The sequence below is a fragment of the Alexandromys fortis genome, unplaced genomic scaffold (assembly GCF_014885135.2).
Source record: "Alexandromys fortis isolate MF-2015 unplaced genomic scaffold, M_Fortis_MF-2015_v1.1 scaffold_3, whole genome shotgun sequence".
Classification (NCBI taxonomy): domain Eukaryota; kingdom Metazoa; phylum Chordata; class Mammalia; order Rodentia; family Cricetidae; genus Alexandromys; species Alexandromys fortis.
Genome location: NW_026067909.1, coordinates 2,365,146 through 2,383,481, shown reverse-complemented (window position 1 = coordinate 2,383,481; position 18,336 = coordinate 2,365,146). Strand labels below are relative to the sequence as shown.

Here is an 18,336-nt window from a genome sequence, read left to right as displayed (position 1 = left end):
ATAATGAACAGTATATATACAGCCTTTTTGTTGCATGTGTTGGGTTTCCTGCCTTCCAAGAAATAAACCAAGGGTACTAAAAAAAAAAAAAAGAGAGAGAGAGAGAGGACAATGCTATGCACTGATCACAGGAAAGGAAAACCCCTACATAAAAAGTGAAATACAGTTGCCTGGCTAGCACATTTGCTCACCATGGCCTTACATAACGTGGCTCAGTTATCCCAGGTAATTTTACTCTCGTGCGGTTCCTAAAGTCAAGTTATAAAGTTATAATGCCATGTTTTGCAAGGCTAGCAACATAAATACAAATAAAGCATGCTTACTCTGATTTGATGAATTGACTTGTATTTTTCTGGTACTGACAGTTCTCCGACAGACTTAATTATAGCCACTGCCTTGTTATCATCTGCTGGGTCAGAACTGGTGCTGTAGGTGCCGTTTTCATCACTATCGGGCATCTCTTCTTCCTCTTCACTGTAGCTTTCATCAGAATTCTCATTTAAAGGGGAGTCTGAACTTTCTTCTTTTTTAGGCTCATCCAACTGGAAAAGTTCTGAAAGCATGTAGTTGGCTGAAGCAATAATCTTACAAAGAAAGGAAGAAAGAAAGAAATAGATGTGAAGACTGAAGCTGCCTCACCACTAAAAGTCTTAGGGGGGAAGTCTAAAGATAAGTTGTTTTCACCATGGGTACTACACAAAGCATAGTTCCCAATTCAAAGCTACAATATTCTAGGTGTGCTCTGTGAAACCCAGACAGACTATTTCCTTCCTTTTAGAAATTTGTGTACTCTGAGTCCTCCTACTCAACTGGAGACAAGCTTTCATGTGTAAAGCATTTTAAGTAGAACACTAGCAAATTCCATCTCATCTCAAGTGAAAATCAGAGTGTCTCTTATAAGCTGTGACTGTTCAATCTTTGCTGGACAACTGTTACCATATAATCTATGGCTGTAAGGGAGAAACTCAAGATATGCAAAAGGGAAAATCTAAGTATGGAGCATGAGCCTCCCTTACTCTTAACAAATGATGACATCTCACTTCTGTAGTAAATCCTTTTAAAGACCTAATTGTGAGAAAGCAGAGGAAAAATGCATACTCTACTAGGATTACGAGTGGTCGTCACTGAACAGAGCTGTCCAAAAGGAATGTTAACAGGAGCCACACAAGGAATTTTAAATCTTCCAGTAGTTGTATTGAAGATGTGAAATCTAATAAACAATTTAATATATTTAATTACATATCTACCAAATGTTCAACACACAACTTTCTCTCTTAAACTTCCGTGTGCATTTTACACTGACAGATGCCTCAATTCAGATTAAGCACATTCATATTGTTCAGCTCTATGCAGTTAGAGGTACACAGTACAGAGAAACAATGTGACTAGGTTCCACCCCAACATTGCTCTATCAGAATGCCAATAATGGCTTACTCATCAGGCATGACAATCTTACTTGAGGATGTCTGCTTTTGTCCAGCAACTTAACACAGTTGAGAAGCAATGTTCTAATAGTCCCATAGTGTTTTTTATTTTGATTTTTCTTCATCATCATGTTACAAGCAACCCTGAAAGAAAAGCATGTCAGCTTCACTATCCACTTAGCTTCTCCTGCAGGACTGAATGGAGGTTCATCCTGTTGAAGGATAACAGAATGACTGGTACAAAGACACACTGATGCATCTTGACCACCTGCCACAACTGAGCTTTCACACCAAAGATGAGCATTATTTGATATAATGTGCCTGTGTGTATTTCTTTGCCCCATACGCTCCAACCCCCAAGCTAGCTCCATGCTAAGATGTATTCTTTTTCACTATGTAAACCTTTAAAAGTACTTAGAAGCCATGGCTTGGATAGTGAGACTACTCCTTATCTTAAACTTTAGTTTTCAGACAAGGTCTTGCTCTATAGCCCAGGTGGGCCTTGAACTGGTGATGCTTCTCCCTCAGCCTCCCAAGTGCCACAAGCTGTGCTGATGTGTCAGTTCTACAAACACTCACTTGTATAAGAGGATGGCCACTGGCATTGTGAACGGGTTCTGGTACTTGTCTTCAGTTTCTTCACACAGAGTCGTGAGGTCATAGAGCTTCACAATATCACTGCCGCTAGCTGAAAAGGAAAACAATCCACCTCAAGTTACAGCCCTCACACAAATCACTACTGTCCATTCAAGCACTAACTTACCTTTAAAGAGCCAGTAAGTATGGCCTTCTTTAGTACAATTAGATTTTAGAAATGACAAAATATTTTGTGCAATGTCTTTTATAACTTTAGTGGAAAAATTGGAGTTTTCCAAATTGGGGATTTCTTCTGTCTTTATCATTTCATATTTCTGTAAAGCACAAATCAAAGGCAGTTTAGAAAACCCTGAGAGTGTAGCTACTTACTATTAAAGACAAATACATAAGTCTCAAGTAGAAACCTATGTAGCACATAATTTAAATCAGTGTTTTTCAATCTTTTCCTGTTTCAAATGGCAAAGAGAGCTGAGGACCTTCCTTTGCCCATTCTCTAAGAATGACTTCTGATCTATTGACTCAGGCAAAGCACTGTCTAATTTCTTTTCTATCACAGCAAAGACAGTCTTTATATAAAAGACTAGATATTCCTAACATCAAACAAGGCTGTGTCTCATCCTCTTACACTCATCTATAGTCTTCAATATGGTTATCACCCCCTCCAGCACTTCACACTGAGCTATCCCCCTCAATTTCATTTGTGTGTGGGAACTCCAATGTGTGGCTTTAACAGAGTTCTTGGTTAAAAAAAAAAAAAAAAAAAAAAAAAAACATCAGCACCTATCCAGATCAAGTGCCAAATTTTCTCTAGTCCCAGCATCCCTAGCAAGTGCACCTTGAAAATACCGATTAGACTTGTCTATGATTTCCTCATTCTGAAACAAATCAATATCCCACGTCAGTGAACTGTACCTCTGTCCTAGACCTGAGAGTCCCTCTACTCTATCCCCATCACTAACACTTTCCCTTTTTATGCCTGTTGTGAACACCTCACTACGGTTGTCATTGTCATTTTTGGTTCATGGCCTAACAGTGGTTCCCCACCAAGGCTGCAAATTAGAATTGTGCACAAAGCTTTTTTTTGGGGGGGGGGGGGTTTGGAGACAGGGTTTCACTGTAGCTTTGGTGTTTGTCCTGGAACTAGCTCTTGTAGACCAGGCTGGCCTTGAACTCAGAGATCCATCTGCCTCTGCCTCCCAAGTGCTGGGATTAAAGGCATGCGCCACCGCTGCCTGGCTTACAAGGTTAATTGAAAAGAAAGTTGGTTCATAGGACCTAGTCCTAAAAACACTTGCATCCAAACACATATAGCTTAAAAATCCTTAGGTGACCTTGATATATAGCCCTGGTTGGACTATGATGATGGAAAGCACAGTATCTGCCAGATGCAATTATTACTGTGGCAATTCCTAAAGTTTTGTATAAACCAAGCAGATCCTTACATAACAAAGAAATGTGTCCATTGTACACTCTGAGTAAATCACTGTGGAGCGGTATTTATGATCTTCCCAAAAATTACTTGTAATAACACTCCTGAAACATCTAAAATTCTGCTCTTACCAACTTAACCATGAAAACACTGAAATTTCAGTTTATTCATACACAGGTATCTTCCTTGCCAAAGACACTCCTTAATATTCAGGGCCCTAAAAACTGTGGTGAAGTTCTCTCTGCACCAACCTACATCTGAGAGATAGCAGAGTCACTCTGTGTCTTACCTGTACAATCCCATTTACGTGGAAGCACATCACAAGCTCTGGTACATTGCAGATCAAGTTGTCCAACCAATAGTCAATTCCAGTTAACACATTAATTGGTTTGTTGTTATCCCTGAAAATAGACATTTCTAATGTTATCTGGCTTAATTAAAACACCCCATAATCAATCATCTTAGATGTGTTTTCCCATTTAAAAACCTTATTCTACCCTCCCTAGATGAAAAGTGTCATACATACTCTTTCTGATCGGAAGACCCAGACACACATAGTTCAATTGTCACATTATGCCTAAAATCCTTCCAAAACCTTTGATTTTCTAACACACACTGCTAGGCTCTCAGTACAAACAGAATGATGACATGGCCGTGAGCTCCCTGTGTGCCTCACACATCCCAAAGAAACAGACACATGATAACACACAAGTCAGAACTGACACTGACTAATGTGCATGGAACATTAAGAAAATGTTCACAACTACGTTAGAGGAAGCTGGCTAACCACCTCAAGCAATTAAATCAACTCTTGTATTTTGACTGGCTGTAGACTCAAACGCAAGTCTAGGCCGGTTCCTCAGATGTCTAGCCTGGACTTTCAATCAGAACCAGAATGGACAGCTGTTTACGGGGCAGTCAGCATCTGCTGGCAGTGCTTCCTTTCTTACTGTGGCAATTTCCATTGATAGGAGGAAAAAATGAGAAAGAGGAGGCCAACCCAAGAGTCAGAGGAGAGCTTATCTAAAGAAAAGTACAAGGGGCATAAGGTGGTTTACCTGAGACGTAAGCTAACTGCTGGATATCTGCCACCACCAAATATAGGCATGTTAGAACCAACCAACATATGGATATCTTCAAAAGTCCACAGGATATTCCGGACAAAATCATTTTTAAGACCCTTTAATTTAAAATAGGAAAGATTATAATAACAAAAGATTCAGTTTCCCCCCCCCATGATCCAAAGAAACACTAGGAAAGGAAAAGAGGCAAAGGAGACAAAGTCAGTTCCCAAGAGCTGTAAGACAGAGAGATGTTTACAAAGCAATTCTGAGGACCAAGTGGCATTATTCCTTATCAGTTCCAACTGAGACTAGTTTCAAGTGATGGAGTGGACTGGGGACTAGTCATCTCAGTGGGCAATGGAAAGCATACCTGACTGTTCTCCCCGTCATTGAACAAAGTAGTAAGGTTTTGCTCTTTGGGTGCTGAGGCCACATGGCCCACTATGCATGAGGGCTCAAGAGGCTCCCTGCCCTGTGGAAAGTGCAAGATAAGGAGTGACTGTGCTGCCAACACTTCTTAAAGTTGACCTATGCTTAGAGTATCACCCACCAACCAGAACACAAACCCCAATCTACCTGTGTGAGTTAGCCAGTGCAATGAATGCACGGTGCTCATCACTCATGGGGTGTGGCTCTCTTTAGCTCTGATTTCCCACAGATGCTGCAAGCTAATCATATTCGTATCTTAAATGAGATGGATTAAAGATCTTTCAAGAACTCAGTTTTCATTTTCTGGTTTTTGCAAGTCTGATGTCTGATTACCACTCTCTGGCTGCCTAGCACATCTCTACTGAACTGAAACACCTAGCACCCCAGTCAGAGTTTAAAACACTCTTCATACCAACAGTCTCCAGTTGACCATGTCCTATGTAAGCTTCACAGAATCCTAAACCCCAAAGACCAAGAGAAAACTTTCCCATTAGCGCAAAAAAACAGTTGCCTGCCATATACTTGCTTTTGAAAATTCATGTCTATTGAACATCATTCCTACCACTGTCCTAAAAAACAAATAAAAACAAAAAAACAAAACAAAATAAAAATATCAACCAAAATCCAAATGTTCTAAATGGCATTACAACAGAAAAATCTACCTCCGTCTATATATAATCCAATGTTTTCCCATTTATTTAATTTATTGAAACTTTCTCTTTCTTTTTTTTTTTTTTTTTTTTTTTTTTTTTTTTTTTTTTNTTTTTTGAGACAGGGCCTCTCTGTAGCTCTGCCTGTCCTGAGTGCTGGGATTAAAGGTCTGTGCCACTATAACCGGCACTTCTGCTCTTCAGAGTCTGGAAAACACTCAAGAAAACACCTAGGTATTGGGCAAACACAGCACATTATCCATTTTGCAGTCATTAGGCAGCTGTCACCAGCAAACACTACTTTAAACCTTTAATAACAATGCTGTCTTCATCTGCTGAACTCACAAAACTGTCTTATTCTACTGAATTATGTGTAAGTCTACAGGGGTATGTACATGTGAGCGCAAGTCCTCTAGAGGACAGAGGAGGACAATGTCAACTAGAGATAGAGTTAAAATAGTTATGAGATGCCCAATTTGGGTGCTGGGAATGGAACTCAGATCCTCCATGAGAACAATGTGTATTTAACCTACCAAGTCATTATTTTAGCCACTGTAAAATAGTTTAAAAAATCCTTTAGTCGCATATAGCCACATGTAATAAAACATGCAAAGTAATGAATACAGAATGATATGCCCCTCCTTCTTGATGTAACCACTAAGTACCTCCTTCCTTTTATGTTTTCTCTTTGTGGGGGGGGGGGGGGGGGGGAAACACCTTAAATTCATTTATGTACTTTTATGGAAAGTCTTCTCTACTTTAAAATCCCTACAACTAAAATCAAGTTAGTTAGTTTTTTATAAAAATCAAGTTAAGTGTGTGTTAATTTTTTATAACTCTATAATGTGTAAAGACTGAACTAATCTGGTTGAATCATGCTCAGTGCATGAAAATATACACTAAGACAAAAAAACATTTACCAAGTTAAAAGCTCTACTTTTACTTCTTTGGGCTTTTAGTGTATTTCCCTAAAAACAGAATGCCACAATTTAACATCTATACAGTGTTATTCCATTCTATGGTACACTCAGTAAGTTAAAAATAAATAACTAGGGGCTAGAGAGATGGCTCAGTGGTTTAAATTACTGATTGCTTGTCCAGAGGACCCTGGTTCAGTTCCCAGGATGAACATGGCAGTTCATAACTGCCAGTAACTCCAATTCCAGGGGATCCAACACCCTTTTATGGCCTCTGTAGGTACCAGGCACACACATGGTGCTCAGACATAGAGGCAGGCAAACACTCATGAACATTAAAAACTCAAAAAACGAGTAAGTAAATAAATAAGGAAGCACCAGCTCCCGTGGTGTAATGGTTAACATTCTGGACTCTGAAACCAGCGATCTGAGTTCGTATCTCGGTGGAACCTCGAGGAAGAGGCCCAATATAAACGGGCTGCCCATGCATGCTTCAGCATTGCCGGGGAATATGTTTCACATAAATATTTAAGAAAGCAAGGACATGAAAGGAGGACAACAGTCTATTCTTTCTTCCTTTCCAAAATCTTCACATAACATTAATGTGGGGCCAATGTCAGGAACCTCATTTTAGATAAAACAATTTAAATTATAGGCATACCTATTATCTAAACACGGCAGGTACTTATACATTTAGAGTTAAAAATACATTCAATAGTGCTCAATTTTTTAGATACTACTTTAAAATATTTCGGGTTACTTAATAACAATTTTCGAACCATTCATGTTAACTCCCATAAATTCTATTGTGGGAAACTAAAAGTGTGTTTTTTTTTTTTTTTTTAATGAGATAGTGTTGATAAAATACTCCTCACCCTATTCACCACCTGTTATTTTGTAAGGTTGTTTCCTAAGTGACTTCAAAGAATCATCATTCAAGGACTAACAAACCTGACTGGAAGCACTGGGATCTTCAGACACTGAAGAAGGCATTTCAAAGGGAGCAGGCCAGGAAGCCCCTTCAGACTCATGGGATTGATCAGAACTTGATGATTCTTGCTGTTCTGCAGGAGATGGGACAGGCTGAGCGGCTCCATCACCATTGATGCTGGTCAAGTCAGAAACAGAAAAAAAAAAGTCACCCCATTTATGTTAACAGTCTACCCATTTGTATGAACTAGATTCTATAACCAAGTACACATCCTGCCTATAAGAAATACAATAAAATAAATGTTAGCAAACCACAGAAGCAAAACTTGAACTGCTAATTTTACCCTCTTCATACTTAGTATATTTTAGACCAGAACTCATTTCCTTAAGATAAAAATAAAAAGAGGTCAAGTACCTGTAGTATAAGAACTTGGAAAGAATAGCCTTCTGATACCAGTGCTCTTTGCTTTTCTTCTTCCTCTGCCACTTCTGATCGATCAGTCTTTGATAAAACTCTTTCAACCACGTCCAATCACCAGTCTGAATAACATGAGACAGTACTGAACAAATATGCACATATGTAATAGATGTGGAAGTGTGTTGAAGGCTCAGCACACAGCCAGTGGTGCTCCTAGGACCTCTAAGAGGGAGAGCTTAGTAGAAGGAAGTTAGGTCACTGGAGGTGTGGCCTTGAAGAGGATACTGGGACCCTGGTCCCTTCTTTCTTTCTTTGCTTCTTGGTCATCATGAGGGAAGCAGACTCTCACCCCAGACTCAAAACAATGGTGCTGTGGTAGGGTGGAACCTCTGAACCCACAGGCAGGATAACCCTCATCTCTTCATGTCGACTGTCACCGTGAAAAAACATGGACTAAAACTCAGCCACCACTCTTGTTTACAAGGAGACAGTCTTTAGTTATTAATTTCTGAATACTGATGCATAAGCATGTACCTATAAAACACTTCCATCTTCCTGCACCCAATTCAAATCTCTCCTAAGCTCGCATCTTTCCCTCCAAGCCAGGCCTAGGGAAGAAATCCTTTCCTGTAGTACCTTCTTAGCTGCTTCAAGTAGCACCTTCTACACTTTATTCAGAATATCTATGTATTACTCAACAATTAAACTAAGGAGTAACAGCGCTCTCTCTCTCTCTCTCTCTCTCTCTCACACACACACACACACACACACACACACACAAACACTAGGTTCTTTTCTAAGGGAAAACTACCTCTACTATCAATCTTATCACCTGTAACTTACTTTTCTTTATCAAAGCACTGAAGAAGCTAGGACTGGGGGGCAGGTCTGTCACCCCAGCTACAGGGGAGGCTGAAGTAGGTGATCTGCAAATTTAAGACTTGTGTGAACTACAAAGTGAATTGGAGGCAGCCTTGCTAATTAGCAAGACCCTGTCTTGGGAGAGGGGTGCTTATGGCAAACACTACTCTAGCATGCATGAAACCCTAGGTTCAAACAAAACAACACCATGTTTTTAAATATTTAAAGAATATTCTTTAAAAAGCAGTATAAATTGGTAGAAACATCAACTACTTGTAACCAGTTCATGAAAAATAAATGTAAACATGGAAGCAGGCCCTTAGAAGCAAAAACTTTCCTCAACGCCTAGAAGAAATCTGTTACCAATAGTCTGAGAAGCTGGAAATTGGTTAATATAACCAGTTACATTCATAGGAATAGGGCTCTTTAACATTGTTCGCATTTTTGACAGTCATGTTTCCTTCCAGAGTATGCCTAAAACACACTTTAAAAGAGTCCTTAAAATTTCAATTAGTTCCTTTAATTTCACAGATTTTTTTAAATATTTATTTATTTATTATGTATACAATAGTCTGTCTGTATGTCTGAAGGCCAGAAGAGGACACCAGACCTCTTTACAGATGGTTGTGAGCCACCATGTGGTTGCTGGGAATTGAACTCCGGACCTTTGGAAGAGCAGGCAATGCTCTTAACCACTGAGCCAACTCTCCAGCCCCTCACAGATTTTTTTTAAAAAAGCTTTTTGTAAAAGGTTTTATTTATTTATTATGTATACAACAGTCTGCCTCCATGTATGCCTGCAGGCCAGATGAGGGCGCCAGATCTCATTACAGATGGTTGTGAGCCACCAAGTGGTTGCTGGGAATTGAACTCAGGTCCTCTGGAAGAACAATCAGTGCTCTTAACTGCTGGGCCATCTCTCCAGCCCTAATTTCACAGATTTAACAACTACTTTTTTAAAATTGATGTCATCCTTTTTCTTGTCTTTTTTCCTGGTTTTAAAAATGAATAAAAGAGGGAGCTGGTGAGATAGCTCAATGGTTAAGAGCACAGACGAATCTTCCAGAAGACCTAGATTGGATTACCAGCACCCACATGGTGGCTCACAAACATCTGTCACTCTAGTTACAGAGGATCAGACACCTTCTGGCCTCTCTGGGTACCAGGCATGCATGTGGATCACAGATGCACACATGCACCTAAAAAAAAAAAAATTCTTCTCTGTTCTTTTCTTTCCCTCCCTCCCTTGTTTTTAAAAGACAGGGTCTCCCTAGCCCCAGTTGTCCTGGAACTCTCTACATAGGCCAAGCTGGCCTTGAACTCAGAGATCCCCACCTGCCTCTGCATCCTCAGCCCCGGGGTTAAAGGCATGTACCATCATCAACCGGTACTGTTTTTAAATCTTTAATGAAACTTTTTTTTTATTGCTGAATTTATAGTTATAATTACAATTTAGCATTTTTTTTAAAAAGTGTATGTGTGAGTATGTATGTGAATGTGTTTGATGTGCATGCATGCAGTTCTGTTACAGAGGCCAATGAGGTTATCAGGTGTCCTGCTTTATCATTATCTGCCTTATTCTTCACTGTATCCCAAGCTTGTTTTCGTCATTCTCCACCCCATCACTGCCCAGTGAGCAAGCCCCAGCAATTCCATCTCCAATTTCCCACAGATTAATGTGAGGTTACAGAACTGCATTGCTATGTTCAGTGTTTTATACAAATTCTGGAACTTTGACTCAGCAAGTGCGTGTAGCCCTACTCTGGCATTTCTTTAAAACAGTCATACTTTCAGTGCTCCTGAGCTATAAAGAGAAATGCTTCTCTAAATGATTTCTGCATAAATTAATTACCTGAGATGACCTCATGAAGAGTTCCTGAATATCCAGCTCATCTAATAGGAGGGTCCTTCCTATGCGATGGACAGCCATGCTTACATGGGACTTGCTGTAAGGAATCTTCAAGAGTTTTTTTATGTTCTTGAAAAAAAGTTTAGAAAGGCTCTTTTAGTATGACCAAAATCTTTTGGATTGTTAATTTCATTTAACTCGAAGCTTAGTAAGCCTTATTTCCTCAAGGTTACATAAACTAGACTTGACAAAAGAACTACAATGATATGGAAGACAGATCTTTATAAACTCTTGAGTTACAATGTCAATGTAAGTGACAGCCCAACACTTACTTTCACAACAGAATTCCTTTTTATAGGAGTAAGTGGAGGCATGTGGTCACGCTGTTGTACCGAAAAAAAGTTACTAATCAAAGATCAATGGCTACTAGAATATCATTTTTAATTCTTAACTGGTAGGATATGAAGAATAACTCCAAACATAATGTTTCAATTATTACTATTAAAATACAACCAACAGTATATTTTTATCACTGTCACTGTTTTTGGAACTCTATCCTCTTAAAAAGGGGATAAAAAATTAGTATTTTAAAAACAAACACAGGTATTAATAACCAGTTAACTTTGCCTTACTGAATTGTAGATAGCAAGTCTGTAAAACACAACATGGTATAACGCCCCCACCCCATGCCACCTAACACCGCATATCCCCAAAGTTAACACTTGATAACAACACTCACTTCTGAGTCAGAGACCACATCCACATCATTTCCCACTGAGTCAATGAAGTCATACGCCATCCCAAAACTATGGAAGGAAGGGGTCACAGGTTGAAAGCCGAATAAATAGAGTATCAAGTTGCACAGCTTCTGGAACAGCTACATCTCATACAGTACTTCCTTCTCAGTTGTACATAAAATAAGGCACACCTTAAAAATACACTCACTTCATAAAACAGTAAGAACTATGAAAAACAATTAATATTATCATAAACCCCAAAACTCTCCAATGTAAAATAGTTCAAGACTTTATTCTTTTTACATGTGGAGAAGAAAAACAAAGAAATATATATTATGATTTTGTGCTCTTAGGAGTATATAATACCAATAAAAGGAAAAACTATACCTAAAATCAATTCAATCATAAAGAGAAAATAAAAAACTGGTGAGCATCCGACTCATTCCAAGTCACCACATGAGGGTCATGTATGTTATACAAGCTTGAAAAGCAGCTAATGTCACCATTTCCCATTAGTAAGTGACAGAGTCAGAACATTTAGTGCATATGTTTATATGATTTTCCATCTATTCTAGGTAAGTAGGTTAACCATGATTCCTCATGTGCAAATACTTAATAGTGTCTATCTGAAAAGATGGTTGTAAAAGATACAGTTGAAAAACAATCCAGCACAGTATTTATATAGTCAACATAACTATTTAAATCAACTCACCACATTTAATACAATTAAGTCATTCTCAAAATAACAGAAATATATGGTTATTTTCAGACTTTTTATCGGATCAAAAAGGCTACAAATAAATAACTCGTGAACACAGCTTTTACCCTATGAGGCATCAGGATAATTTCTAAACTACTAGCTCATTGGGTATTAATATTTGTGGTTCTTGCCATGTAAATTCTATGAAATATTTTTAAGTCCAATAATTCAGGGGAAGAAAAAGAACACATAGCAAATGGCCTACAAAAATGTGGACACTAGCTAAGGCCAAAGGATACTTTCAACTTTAAATACCATCAGTAGAATTTCCTGTGTGGGTCAAGGGTGTAGAGTTCCTAGCATGTGGGGTTTTTAACTTCGGGCTTTCTCAAATGCTACATCACCATTTAATAAAAACTCCAAACGGCAAGCTAAGCAGTGGCTTAGTTCTTGCTCCTCACCTACCCCCTATTTGCACATGTTCAAAGCATATACAAATGGCTAAGACAGCTTATCAGTAGTCAACATGCACCTCTGTTAAACCATGCTGCAGACTTGAAGAAAGCATATACCTGATATTTTCCTATTGTAACATGGATTTGAATGACAGCTCTATTTTTTTTATTAAAAATATCTGAGCGAAGGAAGGTGAGCTGAGAAAAATGTATAGCTCAATAAAATCAATAAAAATTTTTTTAAAATGATAAAAAAATATAAAAAAATCTGAGCAAGTTAATGTGCACCTCCAATTGAACTGGAAAGCAGCTTTAAGTGGGGGTTGAAAGGGAGGGAAAGAAAGGACAGCGATTAAAATTTACCTCGAAAATGGCTTGCTTTTCTTACTGTTGCCAAGAATGGTAGTTCCTGCTGGCCCGAGTTTGGCACTCTCTCGTAACCAGTTGGCAGGTGGGAGTTTCAAGTCTGTTTTTTCTTCGAGACGTGCAAATGCTGTTCGAGGAGGGGCAGAAGAGTATTTCACCACAGCTCGGCTTTTCACTTCATTGCCTCCAAGAAATAAAGCTGATCCCTAATTAACAAACGGAGCGGAGCTTTAACGAATCCTGCTAGGAATGACAATCGCACCTTCATAAAAACAGCAAGAACCCACCAGAGCAGGTTTCCCGAGGCGCCTGTGCTGCTTGTTAGCAGCGGCACTTAATAAACTCAAGCTGAAATTATGCTTACCTTGCGCTTTCCCATCAAACTTAAAAGGGATCAATTAAGAAGTGGATACAGGCCAACCAGACTGCTTTTTAAAATACTGGGCATAGCAGCTGCCCAGCACCGTGGAGGCAGACACAGAAGGGTCACTCCGGGGTCTAAAGCCAGCCCCACTGGTCTTTGAACTGGTGTACAAACAGTTCGACACCAGCCATGACTACCCAGTGCGTTGAGTCACGTAAAGGGTAACATCAGAAACGAACTGCGCTCAGCGGGGTCCTGCTGCCTGCCCGCAAAATGAGCAAGACCTCTGTACAGCTTTCATAGAATGGTTTAATTTTAGCATACATCAATCACAAAGTCATCTGTGGGAAGATACTGGGTCGTGGTCTGTTTTATTATACATGCGGCGATTGTTTCGTAAGCTCGCCCTAATATTAATTTCAAATCAACTCCATAACCTTCGCTGCACACCCACAGTCTGGATTCACTAATCTAGAGCCGCCCCTTTAGGCTTGACAATCACCTTACGCCTTTTAAGAATCGGTTAAGATTTCGGCGAGGCTCTCCCTGGCGCTGTCCCTCTTCCCCCCGTTCGGAGGGAACCAGTCCTGGCCATCAATGACCCCCGAGTGGGGAAGCAGGTGTGTTCTGCACTGGATGCCTTGCAAGCAAACACCTGCACGGCCGACGGCAGGCACACCCTCTGACTCCTTCCGTACCAGAGGTGTCAAGGAGCCGTGGAAGAAAGCTCCAGAAGCTCCGCGATTTCCCTTCCAGGCCCGGCGGGTCCTGACAGGTCGTGCCCCGCCGAAGACTCACCTGTGCAGAAGGTTCCTCGGACTCCGCCTGGGAGAGGAGGCTGAGCCCTCCTCGGGTAGCAGCCCCGGGAGGCGAAGCCTCGGCTCCTGCTTCCTTGGGGTCCCCCATCCTTTCCGTCTCGGGGGTGACGACCAGACGCGCGAGCCCCGGAGCCAGCGACAGGAACGCGGGCCCAGAGACGCAGGAGAAGCGCAGAGCGAAAGACTCGGAGGCTCAGCAGCTCGCACTTCCGGCGGCTGACAGGAAAGGCTCGAGGTGACGTGATTAAATCTCGCGAGATTTACCCCAAAGGTCCAGCCTAGGCCCCGGTTCTAGCTCCTCCTCCGCGGCGGGTCCGGAGCTGCTACGCACCGGCGCCTCTCAAGCACTCGGGCGTCCACTTCTCGCGATATCCGAAGCTCCTCCCCTCTCGCTTGCGCTGGCCTTTGTTGGCAAACAGTTATTAGGATTTGAGTCAAAGACGCTGTGGTTGGGGAGTGGTTCGCGTGCTCAAAGCCAAAGCAACAATCCTCAGCCGGTCCGCGCTCTCGCTCTCGGGGCTTCTCCGAGTTCCACACGCGCAGGGACCACCTGTGGGTCAGCACCTTCAGATCAGAGGGCCAAGATCCCGCGTTTCTCCCTGAAGCCGCTCCAGTGCTCTGAACAGCAAAGAGAGAAAAGTCGTCAGCCTGTTTCGTAGTTTTCTAGGCAGCGGCCCTTGCAGCCCTGGCTGGTCTCGAACTCGCGGTGTAGCGAAGGGTGACCTTGAACTTCGTGTAGGCTAGGCAAGCACTCTGAGCTACATTTCCAACTCTGCACCTAATATCAGACAAACTCTGACACATTCCCCATAAAATATAGTTTTGAGGTTAAAAAGGTTTTGTTTGCAAAAGGTATTAAGTTTTTGAATTTTTTTTTTTTTTTGTTTTATGTGCATGAGTTGTTTTGCCTGGACATTTGTGTGTTGTGTGTATTTAGTGACCACAGAAGCCAGAAGAGGGCATCAGATCTCAAGGAACTGGGAATTGCCCTATGTAGGTGCTGAGTACTGGATCCTGCTCTGGTTCTGTGCCAGAGCAGAAAGTGGTCTTAATTGCTGAGCCATCTCTCCAGCCCTAAGGTATTATGGTTGTTTTTGTGTGTTTGTTTGTTTTTTGTTTAAATGTTTTGACCTTTGCAGTTCATTGGTCCTGCCAGTTTATAACTTTACATTAGGCTCTGAGAACCCAGTAACGGCTTCTTAGGAGTCCTTGTAGCCAGCAGATGCAGACTGCAAAGTGTTTTCAAGTTTGCCAAGACATTTTTATGAATTAACGTTTCGATAAATGTTTTGCTTTAAAGCATGACTTATAGTTTCTAAAAAAAATACTTTGTATTTTATAGGCAGTTACTGTTGTTGCTGCAAGTATTTCTTGTTTATTACAAGGGCTAGCAAGCTCAGCAGGTAAAAGGCCTTGCCTGCCAACCAAGCCTGATGCCCTGAGTTCCAGCTCATCCCTGGAAGCCATGGTAGAAGAGAAAGTTGCCTCTGGAAAGCTCCCTTCTGCCCATCACATGTCCTGTGGCATGAACACACAGGCGCATACACATATATTGTGTATTATATACACGATAATAGTATAAGATTTGAATAAAACTTTATAAACATGTTGGGTACATGATAAACCTTGTGCATCCATTAACTCATTTTCCAAGAATATTTAAAACATATCTAAATTACACACCATAATGTTAAACGATAATCAAATATTTTAAAAGTAATATGATTCCAATTTTAAAAAATACATGTTTCTTCTGTGTCTCTAAATAAACAGTTACATGTAAGGAGAAACAATTCCACATTTATTCTTTGAAGTTTTCTTTATTTTCCTATTTTTTCTTTCTGGCTGTTTTATAATTAATTTTATTAACCCTTTTTACAAATATAAGTTAGCTTCAATAATCTTACAGTTTTGCCATTTATAGTATAATGTATCAGTAAGAAAGGATATACTGAGGTGGTGGTAATTTTTTCCTTGGGACTCAGATATTGCACTCAAATATTTCTCTAGAGAAGTAAGCATTTGGACCCTTTTGATGCTTACTAGGAAAATGCTAGTATATCCTGCAAAAAAAAAAAGTCAGAAATGAATGAAGCAGAACTGAGAACTGGACATACAGAAGAAGAAGCTGACAAAAAATAAGGGCATCATGGGAGCTCAGGGCTCAGCCAGGGCAATCAGGCTTCCCAGGCCTTATGGAGGGAAGCCTGGCCTGGGGCTGGGTCTCTGAAGCCACACACAGGCAGGGACTAATTTAGTTGGGAGAGGAGAGTGGTCCCCGAGGCCTGCAGAAACCAGGCACATCTGGGTTGCATAAAGTTTATACATTCCTCTAGCTCCAAGAGCTCCCCCCCCATAATCAAACACACCACTGCAGGCTTTTAAAAGTTATTATCATTGCCTCTAATGTAGCTGATTGAAATCCAATGTTATGAGAAAACAGACGACTCCCCGCATAACTCACATGTTAAGACATGAATTTATGCTCTTGTTTGTGCTGTGCCAGGCTTAACCTGATTTATGTCCCCTCAGGATGGTCTTTATCAGCCATGCCTCCATGGAAAGTCGTGTCGGCTTAGGGCTCTCATGTTTCCTGATGCCCTCCCTGCTTAGGACACGCATGTTGAATGGATGACTAACTTATACTGTGACACCCAAAAGCTTGCTCCAGAGCTCCAAGTTGTTGGTGCTTTTCTTCTGCTTAAAAGACCTTTCCCAGAGTTGCCTAGTTTATTCCTGTTCAACTTCTCCATTAATCTCCGGTATCCATGTAAGTCCTCCCAAATACTCCCCACACACTCTTCACACACACACACACACACACACACACACACACACACACACACACACACACCCCACACTTTTTTGGTCCCTTACGCTGGTATAGCTTTATCCTGCACGTTACAAGAAAATGATGTTTCTGTCTGCCTCCCTTGCTGCCTGTGAGCTCAAAGGCGGGTGCCTTGTCTGATCACCTCTGTTTCACCAGCAGCAGGCTCTACCTGCTGACAGAGCTGTTTCAGCCCTTAGGCAATGTAGAGAAAAGTGACTCGTGCTGTCAGACTTTTAAAATGCATTTCAAAATGTTGGGAACAGAAAAACAATGTTGTTCACTCAAAAATATTTTAATACTCAAAATCCAGGCTAAAAACACGAAGTAGCTCCTACATAGTGTAGTGCCAATGTCATCAAGGGTTGAAGTTAGTGCTGATGCACAGTTTGTACCCCAAGGATTGAAGTTAGTGCCGACGCACAGTTTGTACCCCAAGGATTGAAGTTAGTACCAGTGCACAGTTGGCCAGTCTGAAATGGTTTGTAAGTCAGACCATCTTAGACTGCAAAATTTCCCTCAGCATTCAGGGAAATCCTAGTCAGTCATAAATTGATCTAGTTAATGGATGTAGTAGCATATGCTTTTAATTCCAGCACTCTAGAGGCAGAGGCAGGCAGACCTCTGAGTTTGAGGTCAGTCTCAGATATGTAGTGATTTCTGGGTTGTCCAGAGATACATGGTTAGACACAGCCTCAAAAATATAAAAATGTTTGTATGTAGTTACTTGCAGCACTCAGTATTTTTATCTTGTTTTGAAAAAATAAATTAACATCCCCCCAAATGTATCCCATTAAACACTAGGTTTTCTTTCTTTTTTTACATTTAATTGTTTTATTTTTATATGTCCGAGTGTTTTACCCACATGTATGTGTGCCATGTGCATGTCTGGTGCCCTTAGAGGACAGAAGTAGGTGTTGGATCCCCTGGAACTGGAGGTACAGATGACTGTGAGCAGCTGTGAGGGTACTGAGAACTGAACCTCAGTCCACTGTAAGAGCAACAAGTGCTCTTAACCAGCGAGCCATCTCTCCAGATTCCTGTTGAACACGAGACACCATTCAAATGTTATAATAAATTTCCTACTGCATAATGGAACCCTCTTTTAGATAGTCACAGCGTTTGTTCACTACTAAAAGTCCAGAGAAGTCCTGCAGCAAAGGCAATACTAAATTATTTTAGAAGTAAGCTTGTTGTTCTCTCTCTCTCTCTCTCTCTCTCTCTCTCTCTCTCTCTCTCTCCCTCCCTCCCTCCCTCTCTGAACAAGGATGATTTGTTTATTTATTTATTTTGGAGGTTAACCATTTATCCGGATACCTGCTACTTTTCAAGACTCACATCTTAGGGGTTGGAGAGATGGCTCAGTGGTTAAGAGCATTGCCTGCTCTTCCAAAAGTCCTGAGTTCAATTCCCAGCAACCACATGGTGGCTCACAACCATCTGTAATGAGGTCTGGTGCCCTCTTCTGGCCTGTAGACATACACACAGACAGAATATT

General features: G+C 40.8%; 1 protein-coding gene across 2 annotated transcripts in view; it reads right to left on the bottom strand.

Annotated features, from left to right (window-relative positions):
* The window catches only part of Edrf1 (erythroid differentiation regulatory factor 1), a 36,665-nt gene extending 22,449 nt beyond the window's left edge, over positions 1-14,216 (bottom strand). The window contains exons 1-13 of one of the 2 annotated variants that reach the window (XM_050137123.1): positions 13,989-14,216; positions 12,824-13,032; positions 11,308-11,374; positions 10,572-10,697; positions 7,856-7,980; positions 7,462-7,618; positions 4,885-4,986; positions 4,509-4,630; positions 3,740-3,851; positions 2,188-2,335; positions 2,004-2,112; positions 1,457-1,568; positions 324-584 (exon numbers count right to left, since the gene is read on the bottom strand). In XM_050137123.1, the coding sequence (XP_049993080.1) occupies positions 324-584; positions 1,457-1,568; positions 2,004-2,112; positions 2,188-2,335; positions 3,740-3,851; positions 4,509-4,630; positions 4,885-4,986; positions 7,462-7,618; positions 7,856-7,980; positions 10,572-10,697; positions 11,308-11,374; positions 12,824-13,032; positions 13,989-14,096 (1,758 nt within the window). In that variant the 5' untranslated portion in view covers positions 14,097-14,216. The remainder of the gene's footprint in view (positions 1-323; positions 585-1,456; positions 1,569-2,003; positions 2,113-2,187; positions 2,336-3,739; positions 3,852-4,508; positions 4,631-4,884; positions 4,987-7,461; positions 7,619-7,855; positions 7,981-10,571; positions 10,698-11,307; positions 11,375-12,823; positions 13,033-13,988) is intronic. The other variant, XM_050137124.1, reaches the window with a different exon arrangement.
* Between the last annotated feature and the right edge of the window lie 4,120 nt (positions 14,217-18,336).